The sequence below is a fragment of the Lonchura striata genome, chromosome 6 (genome assembly GCF_046129695.1).
Source record: "Lonchura striata isolate bLonStr1 chromosome 6, bLonStr1.mat, whole genome shotgun sequence".
Classification (NCBI taxonomy): Eukaryota; Metazoa; Chordata; class Aves; order Passeriformes; family Estrildidae; genus Lonchura; species Lonchura striata.
Genome location: NC_134608.1, coordinates 66,026,403 through 66,048,759, shown reverse-complemented (window position 1 = coordinate 66,048,759; position 22,357 = coordinate 66,026,403). Strand labels below are relative to the sequence as shown.

General features: G+C 44.6%; 2 protein-coding genes across 2 annotated transcripts in view; both read left to right on the top strand.

Moving 5' to 3' along the window:
* The window catches only part of LOC144246558 (uncharacterized), a gene marked incomplete at its 5' end in the record, with an annotated part of 597,045 nt that overhangs the window by 382,125 nt on the left and 192,563 nt on the right, over window positions 1–22,357 (top strand).
* On the top strand, window positions 668–21,684 carry LOC144246415 (uncharacterized). The gene is given in 10 exon segments (XM_077783812.1): window positions 668–695; window positions 4,296–4,313; window positions 6,580–6,677; window positions 6,817–6,924; window positions 8,635–8,713; window positions 10,223–10,278; window positions 11,210–11,320; window positions 19,238–19,458; window positions 19,540–19,912; window positions 19,972–21,684. Coding segments are annotated over 10 exon segments (2,805 nt in total).

Here is a 22,357-nt window from a genome sequence, read left to right as displayed (position 1 = left end):
TAGTCTCTGATTCCGTACTTCCTTGATAGCAGCATCCTCTATTCTTTCTACAACACCAACTACATACAAGGAGTCTGTAACAATATTCAAAGGCCCCTTTGGGACTGTTAGAGCCCAAATCACAGCTGCTAACTCCAAGGTCTGAAGGGTCATTTGCAGTAAGGATTTCATGATTCCAGACTCCCTGCTCCTGCCATGTAATTGCTGCTGTTCTTGACCTCTTCCCTGCATCTGTGTATGCCGTTATTGCACCAGGAATCGGCTCCTTTTCTTGCTGTGGCCGAACCATCCAACTCAATTTTCCAATCCTCTCTAATGGAGGATTTTTAATACTTTCAGTTATGACAGCACCTCCTACTCCTAACAGAGCTTCCTGCAATTCTTCACTATTGACCAAATACCATTGTAAAGAGTCCTTTTTCATAGGAAGCTGTATTAGTTCAGGCTCTCGCCCATCAACCTGAAAAATTCTCTCATGACCCCGTTTTACCAAAGCTGCTAACAGTTCAATTTTTTAAATTAAAGTCTTTGTTTGCTGAAGTGGAGGGGATAGCCATTCTAACACCCTGATCTCCCCTTTTTTTGTTTCTAGCTGGGTTAAAGCCCCCAGCAAATGTTTTTCACCATGCCATATAGTGAGATTAAGTGGGATTCCCAGTATTCGCCGATGTACACGACCCTGAACCACACAGTCTGTAATTTGCTGAAGAGTTCTTTTCTGCTGAGGATTAAGGGTCACCGGTGTTGTTGGGTCTGTGCCCTTCAACAAGGGTCTAAGAGAATCCAACAGTTCATTTGGAAGGCCCACTATAGGTTTAAGCCATTGTAAATCACCTAGTAATTTCTGAGCATCATTTAAAGTAAAAATCTGTGTTTTCAGTTCTAATTTTTGAGGTGTTACCAAGTTTTTAGACAATGTCCATCCTAGATATTTCTAAGGAGGAGTTAACTGTATTTTCTCTGGGGCTACAACAAGCTTAAAACGTCCTAGCAAATTTTGTACATGCTTAACCTGTTGACTCGTAAATGATTTAGGTTGAGCAATTAAAATATCATCCATATAGTGATAAATAATAGCTTGTGGCCACTGTTGCCTCAATGGTTGTAATGCAGAATCTACGTAAAGTTGACATAAAGTAGGGCTGTTACGCATACCCTGAGGCAAAACCGTCCATTCAAATCGTTGATCTGGACCTTCTCTGTTCAGAGCTGGCAAGGTAAATGCAAAGCACTTTGTATCCCTGTCATGCAAAGCTATTGTAAAAAAGCAATCTTTGAGATCTATTATCAATAGAGGCCATCCTTCAGGTAACATTGCTGGATTAGGCAGACCTGGATGTAGTGCACCCATTGGCTCCATCTGTTTATTAACCTCCCGCAAGTCATGTAGCAAATATTTCCCTGACTTTTTCTTTATCACAAAGATAGGGGTATTCCAAGGACTCGTAGAAAATTTCAGATGCCCTTGTTGATATTGTTCAGTGACCAAGGCATGAGCATGTTGCAGACTTTCCCTTTTTAAAGGCCATTGCTTTACCCATATAGGCTCATTACTTTTCCAAGTTATGGGAATCGGGAAAGTCCAAGCAATGGCTATTATCCCAAAGGGTGCTCATTTGTCAGGACAACCCCTAGCTGTGCAAAAATGTCTCACCCAATTAGGCATTGCTCCGTAGGTGGCAATTGAACAACAGGAAATATTGCCTTTATGACTTTACCATCTATTGAGACAGTAAGAGATGGCGAGCGACTTGCAAGAGTTAAACCTCCAACCCCTGTTACTGCTGTAGCAGCTGGCTGTAAGGGCCAATGTGCAGGCCAACACTGTGGTGCAATAATACTTGAATCAGCACCTGTATCCAGCAAACCTGTAAGCATGCATTTTTGTCCCTTATACTCCAACAAAACCTCTTTTCTTGGCCTGTCATTCAGATCCAAAGTTAATAGAGTCAAGCCTCCTGTAGATCCAAATCCATCTCCCCCATGGCTCACAGCCTTCTGTGAGGATACAGCTTTAGTAACTTGCTCCAGAGGAACTAATTGAGCAATCCTTTGTCCTTTATTAATCCGAATATGAGGAAATGGAGTATGAACCATAATCATGATTTCACCAGTATAGTCTGCATCAATGGCACCAGGCAGCACAAACAATCCAAGCATAGAGGCTGTCTTGGTTCGACAAGACAGGAGTCTGTGAAAGAGGGCAAAGCCTCCTGTGCAGTGGAGAACGGCAAACCCCCCTCCCTCTGAATTACCAGGATCTTTAAATTAAAAGGCTCTCAGGCAAAGATATGGGAATGGGAGTAACAATTCTTTACTAGGAGAAAACTAGACAACAATTTAAAAAGGCAAATGCAATCGGTACAAACAAAACCAGTGAAAAAAGTCCAGAATCTGAGGAGTCGGGGTGCCAGTGGCAGTTCTGCTGGGACAATTGCTTCCCTTGCAGTGGCTGATGAACTGCAGCTGCAGTGGTGATCTTTTGAAGGGTATAGTTTTCCTCTGAAGATCTGGTGGCAGTGGGGCCGGTCTTCCTCTGTGCCGGGGTTGCCTCTGAGCTCCGCCGCCGTCGCCTCAGCGCGCCGGCTGCTTCGCTGCGAGTGCCGCCGAAGAGAGCTGCTTCTCCGGGAATCCCGCGAAGAGAGAGAGCGAGCTGCTTCTCTCCCCAAAAGCTACCCCTTTATCCAATAATAGAGTGCTTGGCTTCCCCCTCTGGGTGGGACCCCTCACGGTGTTACATTTACCAGCCCGGCAGTGAGTCAATCAATAGTGTATAAACAAACCATTGCCTCTACGGGGCAAACCATTGTCTTTGGGAGAGATAACAAAACCTGTCCAACAGGTTTGCCTTCAACAGATGGCAAATAGAATACAAGCTTATTTTACAACCCAGGACAAGGCCGACAATCTTCCCAATAACAAAGCTCCCATTGTCCTGCCCTCGATTATAACAGGTTCATTAACTCCAGTGGGGACCTTCTGCGGCTGTGGTGTCATTAAAGTCACTTCTACTGCGGCTGCCAAGTCCATCCCGAGGCTCTCTCTTGTGGGTGAACGCAAGGTGTCCTGTTGGACAAGCTGGAGCAGCTATTTGTGTCGGAGCGCGGCTGCTCTTGTTCGCGCTGTTTCAGGCGTTTCCCGGTCTCCTCTTACAGGCAGCAATGTTATGAGTATCCGATTTGCACTTAGGACACCATACTCCAGCAGCAGACCATTCTCGCCGAACGTGTCCTGTCCCTCCACATCGGAAACATCTCATACGGCCGCCGTAAAGACTTCCCTGGGTTGCTACCAACGCTTGGAGGGGTGCAAGAGCAGCTAACACTTGTGTCTGTGAAGCTTTTGCCTGCTCTTTTAATCCCTCCCCCAGCTCTTTAATAGCCTCAACTAAAAATGCCTGCTGCCCCGTTGGTATAGTAGCCATCCTCTCTAATGCATCTTCTATAGTCCAATTAGCTCCTAATGTGTTTAGCACACTTCTTGTAGAAGCATTACAATTTTGCAAAGCACACTGCTTCAACAATGATCCACGCATTAACTCAGGCACTCCAGCTCTCTCTATTGCTGCCGCTACCTTATCAATAAACGCTCCAAAAGTCTCATCCCTTCCTTGTTTAATTCCCATATACGCTGGCAAACCTCCCGGGTCTTTCACCTTATCTATAGCCCTTCGAGCTAGTCGCATTGCCTCTCGACACTTCTCAGGTCCTAGCATAGCTTGTGCCTCAGTGCGAAAATATGGTCCTAAGCCCATCAATTCATCTACAGTTACTCCATGAAGAGGATCTCCAGGCTGCCTTTGTATAGCTACAGCTTCATTAACTTCTGCCTGCCAGTGTGCACCAAACAGAAGTCTCTGATGCGGCGAGAAAATAAGCTTAGCAAGACTTCTACAATCTCCTGGTAACAATATATTAGTACTCCAAACATAATCCAGTATCTGCCTAGCCGGTTCACTAGTAACTCCAAATTGACTCACTGTAGCTCGCAACTGTGACAATAACTTCCAATCTAACGGTGTAATCTGAGCTGTTAACCCTCTGCCTGCCTGTTGCTGAAAAATTACAGGACAAGCCAGTTCTGCTGCTAGTTCCAATGCCTGCCCATCTCCTTTGTCCAGCTCCTCTCTTGCCAAAGTCGCCCAAACTTCCCTCCGTTCCCTGGCCAGAGCCTCCGTTAGGTCAGACTCTGCCCTAGGGATCGGCTTACTGACAAACTTTGACAAACTGTCGATTTCTGTTCTGAGGGGGCTGGAGGAGCTGTGGGCTCACGTGACTCTGTTTCCGTGTCCTCAGACACAGGTCGCAAGGGAGGTAACTCCACTGTAGACACAGCAGGTGGCATGGAAACACCAGGCAACCAGTCCTCCCCACTATAACCTCTATTTTTCTCTAGTGCTGAAGTTCTCTGTTCAGAAGCTTTCTTTTCTGCCTGATGTTGTAATAACTCATTGTGAACTACCTTCCACCACTTTCCCAACTTTTTAGCTGTCTTATCATCATCTAAAACTTCCTCCCACAGTTTATCCCCAAACTTACGCCACTCAGACAACTCATGTACTGTATGAGGATTTACAAAGAACCCCTTAGAATACCCATATGTTAATAACCCTGGCAGATCTTTTTGCAAATCAATGCCTTTAATCTGCCTTCTCTGCAAGAATGCAGTAAATAAATCATATGCTGCTTGCCTCTCCATACCTATATTGTCAGCGCTGTTGCAGCCCTCCGAGGTCGTCGGCAGCACGTATCGGCCAGGCTTGCCCCTGCAGTCACCTGGGGCACGGTGCACTCTATTTCAATTCAGCACTTTTGCCATCCTGGCTGCATCAGGACCCGAACCCTTTTTCGTCACTCCACCGTGGCGCCTATCACGTCGATCGGGTCACCATTTTGTGGAAAAAATGACGGGAGACAAGTCCATTCTATAATGTCAACAAGTCTCAGTTTATTTCAAGCACACATGTATAGTTATACACGTTATAATGAAGCTTATGCATATTGCAAAATTTAAGCTCATCATTGGTGTATGAAAAACAGGTCAACCCCGCCTTTGTAGCTTTCTAAGCTTGCTTTGTTTTCCCTTACATTTATCTTTTTGCTGAACATTCTACTGTTGGGAACCAGCTTACCCAAGGACATAAGATATTATTGCTACATCTGCTATTGCTGCACTGTGCAATTTTCAGCTACTGCTTCACTAACTGCACGTAGTCATGTCCTTTCTCACTAAGCCATTCATCCACAAAACTCTCCATATCCTAGAAGGAATTTGGGTAATTTCAGCAGGATTTTGGAGGAATTTAGAGGAATTTAGGAGGTTCCAACAGGGGTCTGGGGTCCTTCCCAGTGGATTGGGAGTGGATTTCTGGCTGCATTTCTGTTTCTTCCCCGGATTTCAGGCTTTTTCCCAAATTTTCCTGTTTTCCCAAGGATCTGTGGATTCTCTCCTGGATTTGGATCTCACTGTGGGGTAGAAGGGGAAGGTTTGGGAGATTCAGGGTGAATTCTGGGGGGTTCCTGGCTGGATTTGGGTGTTTCCCACGGGATTTTGGGTGGGTTCCAAATTGAATTTTGTGGGTTTTTTCCAAGAATTTCAGGATTGTTCCCAAAATTGGTGTATTTTTCTGAAGATTCTGCTGTTACCATGGGTTTGTCCCAGAAGGGGAAGCTTTGGGGAGTTTTAGGGTGGATTTTAGGGATAATAGAGGCTGGATTTGGGTTTTTTCCCAAGGATTTTGGAGTTTTTCCCAGAATTTCAGGATTGTTCCCAAAATCACAGGACTTCTACTCTGATTTCTCTCTCACCATGGGCTTGTGGTAGAAGGGGAAGCTTTGGGGGGCTCCTGGTTGGATTATGGGGATATTTGAGGCTGCATTTTATGGAGAGTTTTGTGGATGAATGGCTTTGTGAGAAAGGACATGACTACGTGCAGTTAGTGAAGCAGTAGCTGAAAATTGCACAGTGCAGCAATAGCAGATGTAGCAATAATATCTTATGTCCTTGGGTAAGCTGGTTCCCAACAGTAGAATGGTCAGCAAAAAGATAAATGTAAGGGATAACAAAACAAGCTTAGAAAGCTCCAAAGGCGGGGTTGACCTGTTTTTAATACACCATTGATGAGCCTAAGTTTTGCAATATGCATGAGCTTCATTATAATGGGTGTAACTGTACATGTGTGCTTGGAATAAACTGAGACTTGTTGACATTATAGAATGGACTTGTCTCCCGTCATTTTTTCCACAAAATGGTGACCCGATCAACATGATAGGCGCCACGGTGGAGTGACGAAAAAGGGTTCGGGTCCTGATGCAGCCAGGACGGCAAAAGTGCTGAATTGAAACAGAGTGCACCGTGCCCCAGGTGACTGCAGAGGCAAGCCTGGCCAATACGTGCTGCCGACGACCTTTGAGGGCTGCAACAGCGCTGACAATATAGGTATGGAGAGGCAAGCAGCATATGATTTATTTACTGCATTCTTGCAGAGAAGGCAGATTAAAGGCATTGATTTGCAAAAAGATCTGCCAGGGTTATTAACATATGGGTATTCTAAGGGGTTCTTTGTAAATCCTCATACAGTACATGAGTTGTCTGAGTGGCGTAAGTTTGGGGATAAACTGTGGGAGGAAGTTTTAGATGATGATAAGACAGCTAAAAAGTTGGGAAAGTGGTGGAAGGTAGTTCACAATGAGTTATTACAACATCAGGCAGAAAAGAAAGCTTCTGAACAGAGAACTTCAGCACTAGAGAAAAATAGAGGTTATAGTGGGGAGGACTGGTTGCCTGGTGTTTCCATGCCACCTGCTGTGTCTACAGTGGAGTTACCTCCATTGCGACCCGTGCCTGAGGACACGGAAACAGAGTCGTGTTGTGAGCCCACAGCTCCTCCAGCCCCCTCAGAACAGAGATCGCCGGTTTGTCAAGGTTTGTCTGTCAGTGAGCCGACCCCTACGGCAGAGTCTGACCTAACGGAGGCTCTGGCCAGGGAACGGAGGGAAGTTTGGGCGACTTTGGCAAGACAGGAGCTGGACAAAGGAGATGGGCAGGCTTTGGAGCTGGCAGCGGAACTGGCTTGTCCTGTAATTTTTCAGCAGCAGGCAGGCGGGGGGTTAACAGCTCAGATTACATCGTTAGATTGGAAATTGTTGTCACAGTTGCGAGCTACAGTGAGTCAATTTGGAGTTACTAGTGAACCGGCTAGGCAGATATTGGATTATGTTTGGAGTACTAATATATTGTTACCAGGAGATTGTAGAAGTCTTGCTAAGCTTATTTTCTCGCCGCATCAGAGACTTCTGTTTGGTGCACACTGGCAGGCAGAAGTTAATGAAGCTGTAGCTATACAAAGGCAGCCTGGAAATCCTCTTCATGGAGTAATTGTAGATGAATTGATGGGCTTAGGACCATATTTTCACACTGAGGCACAAGCTATGCTATGACCTGAGAAGTGTCGAGAGGCAATGCAACTAGCTCGAAGAGCTATAGATAAGGTGAAAGACCCGGGAGGTTTGCCAGCATATATGGGAATTAAACAAGGAAGGGATGAGACTTCTGGAGCGTTTATTGATAAGGCAGCGGCAGCAATAGAGAGAGCTGGAGTGCCTGAGTTTATGCGTGGATTATTGTTGAAGCAGTGTGCTTTGCAAAATTGTAATGCTTCTACAAGAAGTGTGCTAAACACATTAGGAGCTAATTGGACTATAGAAGATGCATTAGAGAGGATGGCTACTATACCAACGGGGCAGCAGGCATTTTTAGTTGAGGCTATTAAAGAGCTGGGGGAGGGATTAAAAGAGCAGGCAAAAGCTTCACAGACACAGATGTTAGCTTCACAGACACAAGTGTTAGCTGCTCTTGCACCCCTCCAAGCGTTGGTAGCAACCCAGGGAAGTCTTTACGGCGGCCGTATGAGATGTTTCCGATGTGGAGGGACAGGACACGTTCGGCGAGAATGGTCTGCTGCTGGAGTATGGTGTCCTAAGTGCAAATCGGATACTCATAACATTGCTGCCTGTAAGAGGAGACCGGGAAACGCCTGAAACAGCGCGAACAAGAGCAGCCGCGCTCCGACACAAATAGCTGCTCCAGCTTGTCCAACAGGACACCTTGCGTCCAGCCACAAGAGAGAGCCTCGGGATGGACTTGGCAGCCGCAGTAGAAGTGACTTTAATGACACCACAGCCGCAGAAGGTCCCCACTGGAGTTAATGAACCTGTTATAATCGAGGGCAGGACAATGGGAGCTTTGTTATTGGGAAGATCGTTGGCCTCTATGCTTGGATTATTTGTGCTGCCTGGTGTCATTGATGCAGACCATACTGGCGAGATCATGATTATGGTTCATACTCCATTTCCTTCTATTCGGATTAACTAAGGACAAAGGATTGCTCAGTTGGTTCCTCTGGAGCAAGTTACTAAGGCTGTATCCTCACAGAAGGCTGTGAGCCATGGGGGAGATGGATTTGGATCTACAGGAGGACTGACTCTATTAACTTTGGATCTGAATGACAGGCCAAGAAAAGAGGTTTTGTTGGAGTATAAGGGACAAAAATGCATGCTTACAGGTTTGCTGGATACGGGGACAGATTCAAGTATTATTGCACCACAGTGTTGGCCTGCACATTGGCCTTTACAGCCAGCTGCTACAGCAGTAACAGGAGTTGGAGGTTTAACTCTTGCAAGTCGCTCGCCACCTCTTACTGTCTCAATAGATGGTAAAGTCATAAAAGCAATATTTTCTATTGTTCAATTGCCACCTACGGAGCAATGCCTAATTGGGTGAGACATTTTTGCACAGCTAGGGGTTGTCCTGACAAATGAGCACACTTTGGGATAATAGCCATTGCTTGGACTTTCCCGATTCCCATAACTTGGAAAAGTAATGAGCCTATATGGGTAAAGCAATGGACTTTGAAAAGGGAGGTTAATAAACAGATGGAACCAATGGGTGCACTACAGCCAGGTCTGCCTAATCCAGCAATGTTACCTGAAGGATGGCCTCTATTGATAATAGATCTCAAAGATTGCTTTTTTACAATAGCTTTGCATGACAGGGATACAAAGCGCTTTGCATTTACTTTGCCAGCTCTGAACAGAGAAGGTCCAGATCAAAGATCTGAGTGGACGGTTTTGCCTCAAGGCATGTGTAACAGCCCTACTTTATGTCAACTTTACGTAGATTCTGCATTACAACCATTGAGGCAACAGTGGCCACTAGCTATTATTTATCACTATATGGATGATATTTTGATTGCTCAACCTAAATCATTTACGAGTCAACAGGTTAAGCATGTACAAAATTTGCTGGAACGTTTTAAGCTTGTTGTGGCCCCAGAGAAAATACAGTTAACTCCTCCTTGGAAATACCTGGGATGGACATTGTCTCAAAGCTTGGTAACGCCTCAAAAATTACAACTGAAAACACAGATTTTTACTTTAAATGATGCTCAGAAATTACTAGGTGATTTACAATGGCTTAAACCTATAGTGGGCCTTCCAAATGAACTGTTGGATTCTCTTAGACCCTTATTGAAGGGCACAGACCCAACAGCACCAGTGACCCTTAATCCTCAGCAGAAAAGAACTCTTCAGCAAATTACAGACTGTGTGGTTCAGGGTCGTGTACATCGACGAATACTGGGAATCCCGCTTAATCTCACTATATGGCGTGGTGAAAAACATTTGCTGGGGGCTTTAACCCAACTAGAAACAAAAACAGGGGAGATCAGGGTGTTAGAATGGCTAAACACCCCTCCACTTCAGCAAACAAAGACTTTAATTTCAAAAATTGAACTGTTAGCAGCTTTGGTAAAACGGGGTCATGAGAGAATTTTTCAGGTTGATGGGCGAGAGCCTGAACTAATACAGATTCCTATGAAAAAGGACTCTTTACAATGGTATTTGGCCAATAGTGAAGAACTGCAGGAAGCTCTGTTAGGAGTAGGAGGTGCTGTCATAACTGAAAGTATTAAAAATCCTCCATTACAGTGGATTGGAAAATTGAGTTGGATGGTATGGCCACAGCGAGAAAAGGAACCGAATCCTGGTGCAATAAGGGCATACACAGATTCAGGGAAGAGGTCAAGAACAGCAGCAATTACATGGCAGGAGCAGGAAGTCTGGAATCATGAAATCCTTACTGCAAATGACCCTTCAGACCTTGGAGTTAGCAGCTGTGATTTGGGCTCTAACAGTCCCAAAGGGGCCTTTGAATATTGTTACAGACTCCTTGTATGTAGTTGGTGTTGTAGAAAGAATAGAGGATGCTGCTATCAAGGAAGTACGGAATCAGAGACTATTTGAACTGTTCATACAACTTCAAAAAGCAGTAAAAATCCGAGAACATCCTTATGCTATCATCCATATAAGAAGTCACAAATGGGAAATTGGCTTAGGAGAGGGTAATGCTCGGGCAGATAAGCTCGTCACAGTGACTCAAACTTCTCCTTTATCAGGGCAAATGCTTGCTAGGGAGGCACATTCTATGTTTCATCAGAATGCAAAAGGGTTACAACGGGAGTTTGGAATATCCCATGTAGATGCCACTGCTATAGTTAGAGCTTGTCCCATCTGTAGTCATCATAATGGGGGTCATGGCATTGGATGGGGAGTTAACCCACGAGGTCCTTCATCTAATGAACTCTGGCAGATGGGTGTTACTCATGTAAATAGTTTTGGTCCCTTGAAATATGTTCATGTTACTATAGATACATATAGTAAATACATCTGGGCAACAGCTCAAGCTGGAGAAAAAGCATTACATGTTATAAGGCATTTGTGTAGTTGTTTTGCAGTAATGGGAGTGCCAAAGCAGATCAAGACAGACAATGGTCCTGCATACATTGGTGGCAGGGTGAATAGATTTTTAAAATCATGGGGAATTAAGCACGTTACAGGAATAGCACACTCTCCCACTGGACAAGCAATTGTAGAAAGGGCAAATGGAACTTTGAAGAGCTATCTGGAAAAACATAGAGAGATTGGAGATGTTCAGGAAAGGTTAATGAAAGTGCTCTTTGTTCTTAATCATTTGTGTGTATTTGGGGATTCAGAGGCACCACCTGCAATGGTACATTATGCACAGAAAGAAATGAGCAAAAAGGGCAAAGAAGTATGGGTCAGATATAGGGACCTTAAAACAGGTATTTGGCAGAACCCAGCAAAGGTCCTATATTGGGGAAGGGGATATCTTTGTGTTTCCACCCCTACAGGTTCACTCTGGGTGCCGGCGAAATGGACGAAACCAGCTCTGGATGAGTCGTCTCTTAGCTCGCCTGACGGATCAGGACCAGAGGAGAATTAAAGAGAAGCTGATTCGCACAGTGGGACCTATTCTTCAAGAGATAAGAGGACTTTCCCCAGTGATTGACCAATTTTTGCCTTCCGAGTTAACTTTTACGGCAATTGTTACAGCTATTGAGGCTTTACAGACTGTTCATATTCCAGGACCAAAGAATCCTGAGTGTCTTAGTTGTGGGAATTTTAATTGTAACAGTTGGATTGCTTTTGTTTGTGGGGGATGTGGAAAAACATACTGGGAAGATCAAGTATTTTTAAAACGACATTTTTGGTGTAAACATTGTGACTTTCAAAAACGAGGAGATTCTTGGCAGAGAGATTTAATACGAGACACAGGCTTAGGAGTTGCTATAGCTTTACAGTTATTTGAAGCACCAGAACAAAAGATATTAGCTTTTTATAGGTGGGAAGCAGAACACACTTGTGATAGATTAATTAAGCAAGCAAATTCAAAAGTTTTATCAACAAGGTATCAAAAGCAAGTGAAGGTATCTATAAGATCTTATTTAGGAAAACCGGTAGTAGGAAATCCAGACATAGAATTAGATAAGCTTATTAAATATGTGCAGACATTAAAATTAAAATTCAAGCAGAAGAAATCATGAGAGCAATAAGGTGGATAATCTATCCTGTTCTTTTGACTAATCTTTGTTATAGACTAATACAATTTAATCAGCCCAGAGAAAATATCAGGGCAACCTTGGCTAACATAACGAATCAAAGTTCGCTATGCCTTAGCTTGGGAGGAGTGACAAATCCAATTCGTACCTGCCTAACAGGTGTTCCTGTCTGGAGACCAGAAGAATTTTGTGGATTAATAAAAAATGAGACGATTTGCAAGAATTTTGCAAAGGTGAAAGGGCCAGAAAAGAATATTGATTACACAGAAGCTCAACGAGATGGCTATAGGCAATGTTTGTTGGTACTGTCACTTAAAGAAACATTGCAATCTCCACCAGAGGAATTAGATCTCTTTGAAAGTGCTAATGCTAGTTTAGGGAATGTTTCAACAGGAGGATGGTTTAGCTTTGTTCCATTGAATTTGCAGAGTGTAAATAACCCAAGAGACAAATGGGCTTCTCTGGACTCTTCATTGGACTCAGGTAGGGTAGCATCGCAGTTATATTCTAACTGTGATGGTTCCAAGATAAACAAACCTTAAGGTTGCCAAAGGGTGTATTTTTGATCTGTGGAGATAGAGCTTGAAATGGAATACCGGTAAAACCACAAGGGGGACCCTGTTACCTAGGAAAACTAGCGCTGTTCCATCCTAATATATCATTGCTAATGCAATGGGACAGGCTAGGGAAGACAAGGAAGAGGCGTGATGTGCATGACTTAGAATGTGATCAGGTTGGACAACCTCAATTTTGGAGTACTTTGAAACAGGTAATAGTGGCAACCCTGTTACCAGGAGGAGCTGCCAGAAAGGCTATGATGTTAGCTGAATAATTGGGATGCTGGACTAAAGATGAACTTAACAAAACATCAGAGGTTTTAGCTATGCTTGCTATGGATGTACAAAGTGTAAATCATGCCGTACTACAGAACAGAGCAGCCATTGATTTTTTGTTGTTAGCCCAGGGACATGGATGTGAGGAATTTGAAGGAATGTGTTGTATGAATCTCTCTGATCATTCTGTATCAATACATGCTAAGATTAAAGAACTACAACAAGGCCTTCATCAATTAAAAGAAGAAGATGGTCTGGGGATAGCAGAATGGCTTAAAAGTTTAGGGATAGGTCCTTGGCTAAGAACTTTTATCATGTATGCAGTAGGAATAATGATTGTTGTTTTCCTACTCTTGCTGATCTTGCCCTGTCTGTTTAACTGTCTTCAGAAGCTGGTAGAACGCATGGTTCAAAAGATGTGGACAACTAACTTAATGGTCCAAAACAAAAACGGGGGAAATATGGAGAGTTTTGTGGATGAATGGCTTCGTGAGAAAGGACATGACTACGTGCAGTTAGTGAAGCAGTAGCTGAAAATTGCACAGTGCAGCAATAGCAGATGTAGCAATAATATCTTATGTCCTTGGCTAAGCTGGTTCCCAACAGTAGAATAATCAGCAAAAAGATAAATGTAAGGGAAAACAAAGCAAGCTTAGAAAGCTCCAAAGGCGGGATTGGCCTGTTTTTCGTACACCAATGATGAGCCTAAATTTTGCAATATGCATGAGATTCATTATGATGGGTATAACTGTACATGTGTGCTTGAAATAAACTGAGACTTGTTGACATTATAGAATGGACTTGTCTCCCGTCATTTTTTCCACACCTCTCCTGATGGACACAGGGGCCTCTCCATCCACTCTGAATCTTACACCTAAGGGGGGAAAATTGTAAAGGAATGTTTTCATTATTAAAGGAATAAATGGGAAAGTTGAGCTGGTATCACTTGTTCAATCACTGTTAGGAGCTGTGCCGGGTAGGTTTGAAATAAACTAATTTCTTTTTCTTCCTACTCTGATTGTAATTGACTAGGAAGGAATTTCATGGTGGCATTTTAATATTGTAAAAGGTGACACAGAGGCTATTGCTGCTGTACCTTTGGGTCAAATGTCTGGCAAGGCCTGTGCTGAAGGGAACCCAGAGGTGTGGGCAGCCCCAGGGGGAGAATTTGATGGGGAGCCTCTCCAAATTAGTTTGAAGCAACCAGGACAAGTGGTGTCTAAAAGCAACACCCTATTCCAGGGGAGGGAAGGAAGGGCTCACAGCCTGGTATGGAGCCCCTGCTAAAGGCAGGGCTCTTGGAGCCAGGGATGTCTCCCTACAGCACTCCTATCCTGCCAGTCAGGGAATCAGATGTCTCCAATGAGGAGGACAAGAACAAGTGGTAGACAAAGCCCCAGTGAAATGGCTGAATTTCCTGGCTAAAAATATCTTTTGAGTATTGGGGGAAAAAAAAAAAAAGAAACGGCAAATGGTGGAGAAAAAGGTTAAATATTTGGGAAATACTGGGACTGAAGATTCCTGGTGAATTGACCCAGAGAGGCACTGGGCAATCTCAGAAGTAACATTTCCCTGGACCAAAAAGGAGCTGAGACAATTTTGAGGATAAATAGGGAATTACACAGCCTGGGTTGAGGATTCTCTGTTCCAGCCAGAACACTGTAGGACTTTTTAACCTCAGACAGCCTCCATGCTGTGGTATGGACAGGAGAAAGAGAGCAAAACTTGAGAAAATGAACAACCAAAAATATTGATGCCTCAGCTGTGGCGCTTCCAGACTCAGAAAATAAATTGGAATTGTAGGGGAATGTTAAACAGGGCCATGCCAAAGGAATTCTTGGGCCAAAATGTTTCACCCAGTGGCCACAGTGGCCTCATTGTCTGCAGAATTGTGCAGCCACAGCTTCAACAGAACCGAGGCCCAAAACCTGATGACAACAGGATCTCCAACTGTTCCAGTCTGCCATCAAGTTCAAGCTTTGATAACCAAAAGAGCCTCGCAATGGATGAGCAGTGCTCGGTTATTACAGTGTGAAACTTGTTCAGTGGCACAGGAGGATTCAGAACTGAGGACAGGGGAAGGGTTTAACCCAGCCTCCTGTTTGAACAGCCCACAGAGGGGCTGGGAAGAAACCCAGCACTGCATTCAAGTGACACAGCTCCAGACCCAGCCTGGGGGAGATTCAGGAGACATTGCCTGGCCTGAGGCAGAAAATGTGTTTCTGGATGGCTCTTCAAGGGCAGCAGAAGGGAAAAGAGTTCCAAGACACGCTGTTATTGAGGAAAGGGTATCAGACAAAGCGCAGGTTACCCCCATGGTCAGCTCAACCGGCACAGCTGTGTGTGCTTGTAAGAGCCTGGCACTGAAATGCCCTGAGCAGGAAGGCTTCAATATCTTCTGGTGACCCCATCTCACCTAACAGGGGGGCAAAAAGCAATTCTGATTGCTCAGCAACCACTGGATCACTTACTAAGGCATTTCTAAAAGACATAATTCCAATAAAAGGGATTGTGGAAGCCATAGACTCAGAGAGCAGCACTCATTTTACAGGAAAGATCCTCCAGGGGGTTATGGCAGCTTTAGGAATACAAATGGGACCTCCAGAACCCCTGGCACCCCCAGAGCTCAGGCTGGGTACAAAGAATGAATGGGGATAAAAAGAAACACCTTTAGAAGCTGGGGATTAGATAGTAATAGTTTCAGCAAGTTTTAGAATGGATTTTCTCAGTGAAGATGGAGTCTCCAGCACCCTAACTTTTGGCTATTTATGGAGAAGGCACTGCACATAACAGCTGAGGCTTCCAAAGTGGTTCAAAGTGCAGATGTCTGTTTAGAATGGTGAAGGACATAGGTATGATTCACTAGTAACTTTCAAATACCTGCTCTAAAGCTGGAGTTACTCAAAGAAGAGAGAACTACTTCAACACTTGTAAAGAAGCACCATTATTTCCAAATCTAATTTTCACATGTAGCTGATTTTTTCAAGAATTGTGTTTTTTATCATACTATGAGTGCAAAACAATCTATTAGAAGTGTTTAAAAACAGATTATTAACAGGAAAAAGTGATCAAAAGATCTATTTCCTCTTGTATTAACAATTGAAATATGACTGAAGAAGGGATCAACTCTGCAGTCCCCTGAACCAAACTCACAACTTCTTTAACAGCATGCTCAAAGTTTTCTATACTTCAAGCTTTCCTAGAAAATTCACTTTCTTAATTTCTGCTGTTTCTGTAGCCCCAGACCCTGTATAGTTTATACCAGCTGCATTCTACAGAAGGGATACCCAACTGAGCATACAAATTGCCTGCTGAATGGCCTTCTCTGACTCCATGCTGTTACTTTTGACCTCAGATGGCACAGAAAATGCTCTCCAGTTGACTTGCTTCCAAATGCCAAAAAACCCCAACCCCCAAACTTTTAAACATAAAACAGAAGGAAAGCTTAATTATTTGAGTTAAAATAGCACTGCAAAACAGTTATTCACAAATATAGCAATAAAAGTGTTATAAAAGATGTGCCTCCTGATACATAAAGATATCCTGAAGAATGATTTTGTATTGTTTATATACATTCAAAATTACTTTTCATCTTTTTTACTGAAAACTGCGTTTTCATAGACAAACAGAATTTTTTCCTATAACTGGATATCTGCCTGGCAGACATAAATGTTTCTGTCAAATTCACCATTCTGCCATGGATATCAGAAGACATCTTGGAGTGACAGGGACAGGGTTTTGCTTCCTTTATTAATGTTTCCATTCTTTGGTTCTCACGTGACCTGTGTCATTTCTGTATTTAAATTCAGAAGCTCTTGCCAGAATACTCTTTCAACTTTGTTTGTAGTCGCAATGCAAGAGGTCTGCAACTCTTGCTTTAATTTGGGACAGGATTTATTTCTTCTTGTAACTGAAGACTAATGGCAGACATCACCTTCCTCATTTCTCCTGAAGTAATGCCTCAATTCTCTGTCTGGGTTAGCTGGCTAAATTATTTCCTTTCTAAATAGTCAGGTTCTGCTGTGTATAGAGAACTGTGACTTTCAGTGCTTAATATAAGCAAGCACTGAGAGGAGGGATGTACTGAGAAGACTATTTTCTGCGAGATACATATAATACCCTTTCTGCTCCATGTGTTCCTGCTGCAGCCTCAGTTGTAACTGCAGGTCCAGATTTTGATAAGGATTTAAAAAATGTTGGGCACCACTTAGGGTCGATTAGACTAGCAATGTCCAGAGGTTTAGAAATTGCATCCTGTAGAAAAGGAGTTTTTCCTCAAAAGCCTGTAAAATGTACAGGGTCACATAGACCAGAAACCTGATCTTTCCCTTATGTCAAAATGGCTCCTAGCTAAATTTCTGGGACCCTCTATGCTAAAATAAGAGAGGTTTGTCAAAGTAAAGCTAATAGTGACAAAATTCCTTAGCCCAACAAATCAATTGAAATGTCAAGTGCAAATTAAGGATCAGAAAGGAGAGAAAGAAAATAAGAGGTAAAAATAGTCTAACAGAGGCTCCTGACTTAATCATATCAACAGCTGAAGTTAAAAGGTTAGCAGAGGTTGATCTGACTGTTAATGTTTTCTCATCATTTTGTTTATGAGAAAGAAGAAGGGAAGAAGCCTTCCATCCCTGGTATCAGGTTAAGTTCCTCTGCTTGAGTGGAACAACTCAGTACTCCAAATATAAAAGCTCCAAAGAAGCTCACACAAGGATGTTTGTCTCGAACTGTAATTGGAGTAGATCCATTTGTTTGTGTAATTGCAACCATGGTGGAAATCTGTGCTTCTCTATTTGTGCAACTGCAAATATTTTCTAGGAATGAACCATCTGAATTTTAATATCCCATAGATTCAGTGCAATACAGCATATTACAATATCTTGACCTTTTCAGTGTTCCATAAATTGATTGTCTGGTTGTTCCTGTCCCTCCTCGTTTACAGGCCTGGAAACCTTAGAAGAAGAGGTAACATGGCTATCTCTGAGTCTTATCTTTTATATTTATCAGCATTTCCAGAATCACACTTCTAGTGTCTTGAAGGCTTGACAGAAGTTACATACTGTGTGCCTGAGGTGCAGTAGCATATAAAATCATGCCAGAAAAGGCAGGGATGAGTGCCACAGGCGGGCTCACAAGGTTCACCACAGGTGGTCCTGTTGAAGGTCACATTGGTTGACCAGCATTGTTATAAAATTGTGATCTCTCCAGTGAGTTATTCTGACAGCCAGATAAACCTCCAGCTAAATAAATATCATGGGCAACCTTCAACCAACCAAATGTAACTGTTTAATTAATGTGCTTTTCCTAAGTAAATTAATAAGCAGAGGGAAAAGGCTTCTGGTCTTTAAAGGATGCATAAAGCAGAAAATAAAAGATCTGAATATGAAAGGGAGAGAATCCTCTTAAAGCTGAGGATACAGTGGTAAGAAAAATTATTATTCATTTGCAGACATCACCTCAAACTGATGGACTAGTGAAAAGAAGATACAAATTTTAATAACTGCAAATGTTGGAGTAAGATGCAGAGAAAGAGCAATTGCCACTTTTTCATTGCTTGTCTTCCATCAAAGAAGGGAGAGGGGAAATTCACATTTGGTAGTGTTTATTACAATTATTATGCCCTCAAAAAAAAGAAAAAAAAAAAAAGCCGCCAACCCCAAAATTATAGAACAAAACAGAAATGCTCTGAGGTGGCTCAAATTCTTCCTCTGAGACTAAACGCAGATATTTTTTCTCAAGATGCTTTTTCACTTCCAGATGTGCCTTCAGGTCCAACATGTGCCTTGAGGTAAATTCCTCTGCCTAGTGAGTGTGCAGCTGAAGAGGCTATTACTGTTTTGGTAGCTTCCTACAAGCATAGCTCAAGCCATCTCATCTGCCCCTTCCAGCAGCAGCAGAAAGAGGTGTTGGGGTGTTTTGTCTCAAGTGCTAAACAGAACAGGATGCAGATGACATGCATCACCCTTTGAAGTCTCACATCCAGTCTGGGATAGGGGGAGTGCTGCGTGGCTGTGAGACAAACTACATAAGAGAGCCTGAAACGCAAAAAAAGACTTCAGTTCCTTTCTTCTCTGCATCGGGGCCATGATGAGTTCCATGATCGGGCTGGGACGGCGGGCGGGGCTGGCCTGTGATGCGCTCTGGGCTCTGTGACAGCACAGGGGCCGTGTCACAATGGGGGCAACTATAAAAGGCCCCAGGCCGGTGCCGCTGCCCCAGTAGAGCCTCGGCAAGCGGTGAGTGCACAGCAGAGGGGAGAGGGGGCTGGAGGAGGGCTGGGACAGGAGCGCCGGTCCCCGGGGCTGCCCCGTCTCCAGGGCCCAGCGCCGGGCGCAGCGCCTTGCTGGGGGCGCGGGGCGCGGGGCAGCGGTGCAGCCTTGCCAGCTGCCGGGGGCCCTTTCCTTCCTGCCACCACATCCCTGCCGCTCCTGCCCCTCACTGTCTCCATTCCGGCCCCACTGAGCCCCTCCTGTGTGTCCTCCTGCAGACCATGGCTTTACTGTCACTGCTGTTTGTGCTTGTGCAAAGCCTGATCCAGTACCCCCAGCCAGCTGGGGATGGGCTGGATGAGGCCACGCACCAGAGAATGCGGGAGCGTCAGGAGCTGCTGGAGCGTGAGATGGCCCAGCTGATGCAGGAGCTGGAGCAGGGGCCCCTGCAGCAGCAGGATGAGGGCTGGGGAGCCATGCTCTTTGGTGCCCTGCAGCAGTGGCCATTCTGGGTTCTTGCTGGCATCCTGCTCCTCTTGGGCCTGTGGCTGGGCTGCAGGAGAAGGAGCTGTGAGGCCAGCAGCAGCAGCAGCAAGGACCAGAGCTCCCGAAAGACCTTGGGAGATGAGAGAATAACTGAACAGGAAGAAGACACCGCTGATCCAGAGGAAGGTGAAGAAGACAGAGATATGACTCTGGAGGCAGAAAACAGCGGCACTGAAGATGACAGAGAAGGCAGTCCTGTGGCTGCGGATGATGGCAACAAGGATGATGCCACTGAAGACAATTATGATGTGAAGATGAAGGAGGACAGCGATGTCAACAGTGGCAATTATGATGTGAAGGAAGACAGCGATGTCGACAATGGCTATCACTTAAAGAAAGAAGGACAGAGTGATGGGGATATGCCAGGAGACACTACCACTGAAGGAAATGAAGAAGAACCTGGCAATGTTGCTGGAAATAAAGAAAATCTAGAGAAGCAAATGAAGAAAAAAACAAGGATGTACAGGTGGACCAAGACAAGGACACTGGAAAGGAAGAAGGAGAAGGAAATGAAGAAAAAAACAATAGTGTTACTATAAAGGCAGGCAAAAACACTGATGTAAATGAAGGTGAAGACAATGTAGATGGAACAGAAGAATACATGGATGTGAAGGTGCAGGAAAGCAGACATGCCAATGACCAAAGAAGTAAAGACTGGACTGGGCAGGAAGATAGCAATCAACGTGGGAATGAAATTGCCCATAGTGGTTTTCCTGCACCTGAGGAAGTAAATAAGGATGTGATAGCAGAAGATGGCAATGATAGAAACAAGGATGAATAACAGGCTGATGTGAATGTGGAGGGAAACAAGAATAATGATAGACAAGAAGAGGAACAAGGTAATGTGGCTGCCAGTGAAAAAGGTGGCAGTGATGGTGGCAGGGAAGAAAATGCCAGTGGTGGAATTGAAAACAGAGAAGACACCCAAGATGCTGGGAATGAGAAGGACATCCTTTTAATGGATGGTATAGAGTGGCCTGTGGAGGACCTGGAGAGAGGCTGCTCAGTGACAGCTGAGCTGATGGAGAGCTTCACGCGTGTCTTTGTGGACAGCGTGAGCAATAGCTTTGATCCGGTGCCTCGAGTAGCCATTGGGGTGGGCAGTGCCTTTGAGGGCTGGAGCCCCCATGAGTGGGATGGGGTGTACCGTGTGCTGGTCCCACTGAATCCCCCGCCAGGGCACACCTTCCACCTAGAGCCAAGCAGTGCAGGGCAGACGGCAGCAAGGACCTTCAGCGTCCGTGTGGAGCTGGTGTGCACGTGTGAGAGCGAGCAGCTGGGCGAGAAGCTGTTGTGCCTCCTGCACCACTCGCAGGAGGAGCTGCAGCGGAAGCAGCAGCGCAGCCTCCTGGAGACACTCTGCACCGGCTCCTACCTGGATGTGGAGAAAACCTCCCGCTGGTTCTTCCAGATGGTGAGATGCTCGTGGCTGCATGTGCCTCAGTCATACTCATGGCACTTGGTGTTTCAGCCCTGCAGCCGGTCCTGCCAATTCCAGCTGAGCAGAGGCAAGAGGACCCTGTCGGTGGAGATGCTTTTTGGGGTGTGCCAAGGGGACTATGACATCTTTGTGGCCAACCAGCCCTTAGAGGCCCAGAAAGGCAACTCCGGTAACCTTGTGAGCAGTCAGCCCACCAAGGCCAACATCCTCACTAGAACAGCATGGCCTGAGACATTCGCTGTGGCGGAGGCAAAATTCTTCCAGCACATTGCCAGGCAGATACCATGTAAGAGGTTGCACCTGAAATACCTGCAGCTCTTCACCTGCATGCTGAGCGGCACAGGTTTTTCCAACTCTAACTGGAAGACTCTGGTCATGCATGTGTTAAACATCTTACCGCCCGTCTACTGGCGCAGGAAGGAATTTCCACTGCGGCTGTGGGACATCATGGCATACATGCAGCTCTGCCTGAAATGGAAACACCTGGACCATTTTGTTCTAGGCAACGAGAAGCTTCCTGCAGAGATCAGCTTGCCGCCAGCAATGCAAAAGGTTGAGCCACTCAACCTCTTTGAGTACCTGGCCTGAGATCCGGATGCCCACAGAAAGGCAATGGAGGCTTATGCTCAGCTGCACTTTCACCTCTGGATGATGCTCTCCAACACTGAGAAGAATTCCCTGCACAAAGCTCTGATGGAGAAGTTCGCAGCCGATTGCTGCAACGTCGACTCTTTGTGATTGTTGTATTTGTCCGTGGCAATCCTGAAGCTGCTTTCCTGTTCCTGTGAAAGGAAGATGGTGCAGCACATGGTTTCGTTGTGCAGACACTTCCGTGAGTGGCCTTGCCCTTCACCTTCCATTTGCAACAGTGCTGTTGCCTAAGTCAAGGAGGCAGAAACTGGCTCCACCTGCACATCCTTGCAGAAGAACAACAGTGAAGCTGATGGAGGTTGCTTGGAATACCTCGAAGACAGCAACCTAGCCTATTAGGGACTTAATGTAGTTATTTAGTGAGTTGTAGTTTTAATTAGACTTGTTTCTTAGCATTCATTCCAGAGGCCCTTTAGTGTTGGCAGTATATAACTATTTTGCAAAGCTACCCTTAGTGTAGAGAAATAGAGTTTAGACTAGATTAGTTTAAACCCTTAGTTTAGAGAATTACCCTTAGTTTAGAGAATTCCCCCAGTTGCTTGTCTGCTTTTAAACAATACTTGAATATCTATGTTTGAGAAACTAATAAAAGAAGTTAAGTTTCTCAAATTGCCTGAAACGCGTCATTCTTTGTACGTAACCCTCTATATCTTTGAGAATGTCCTTCCTATACCTCTATCTGAAATAAAGACTCTTTGCAAACAGAGATGTTGGATATATTAAGTATGCTGTCTCTTGAGCATTTCCATAGAAATGCTTG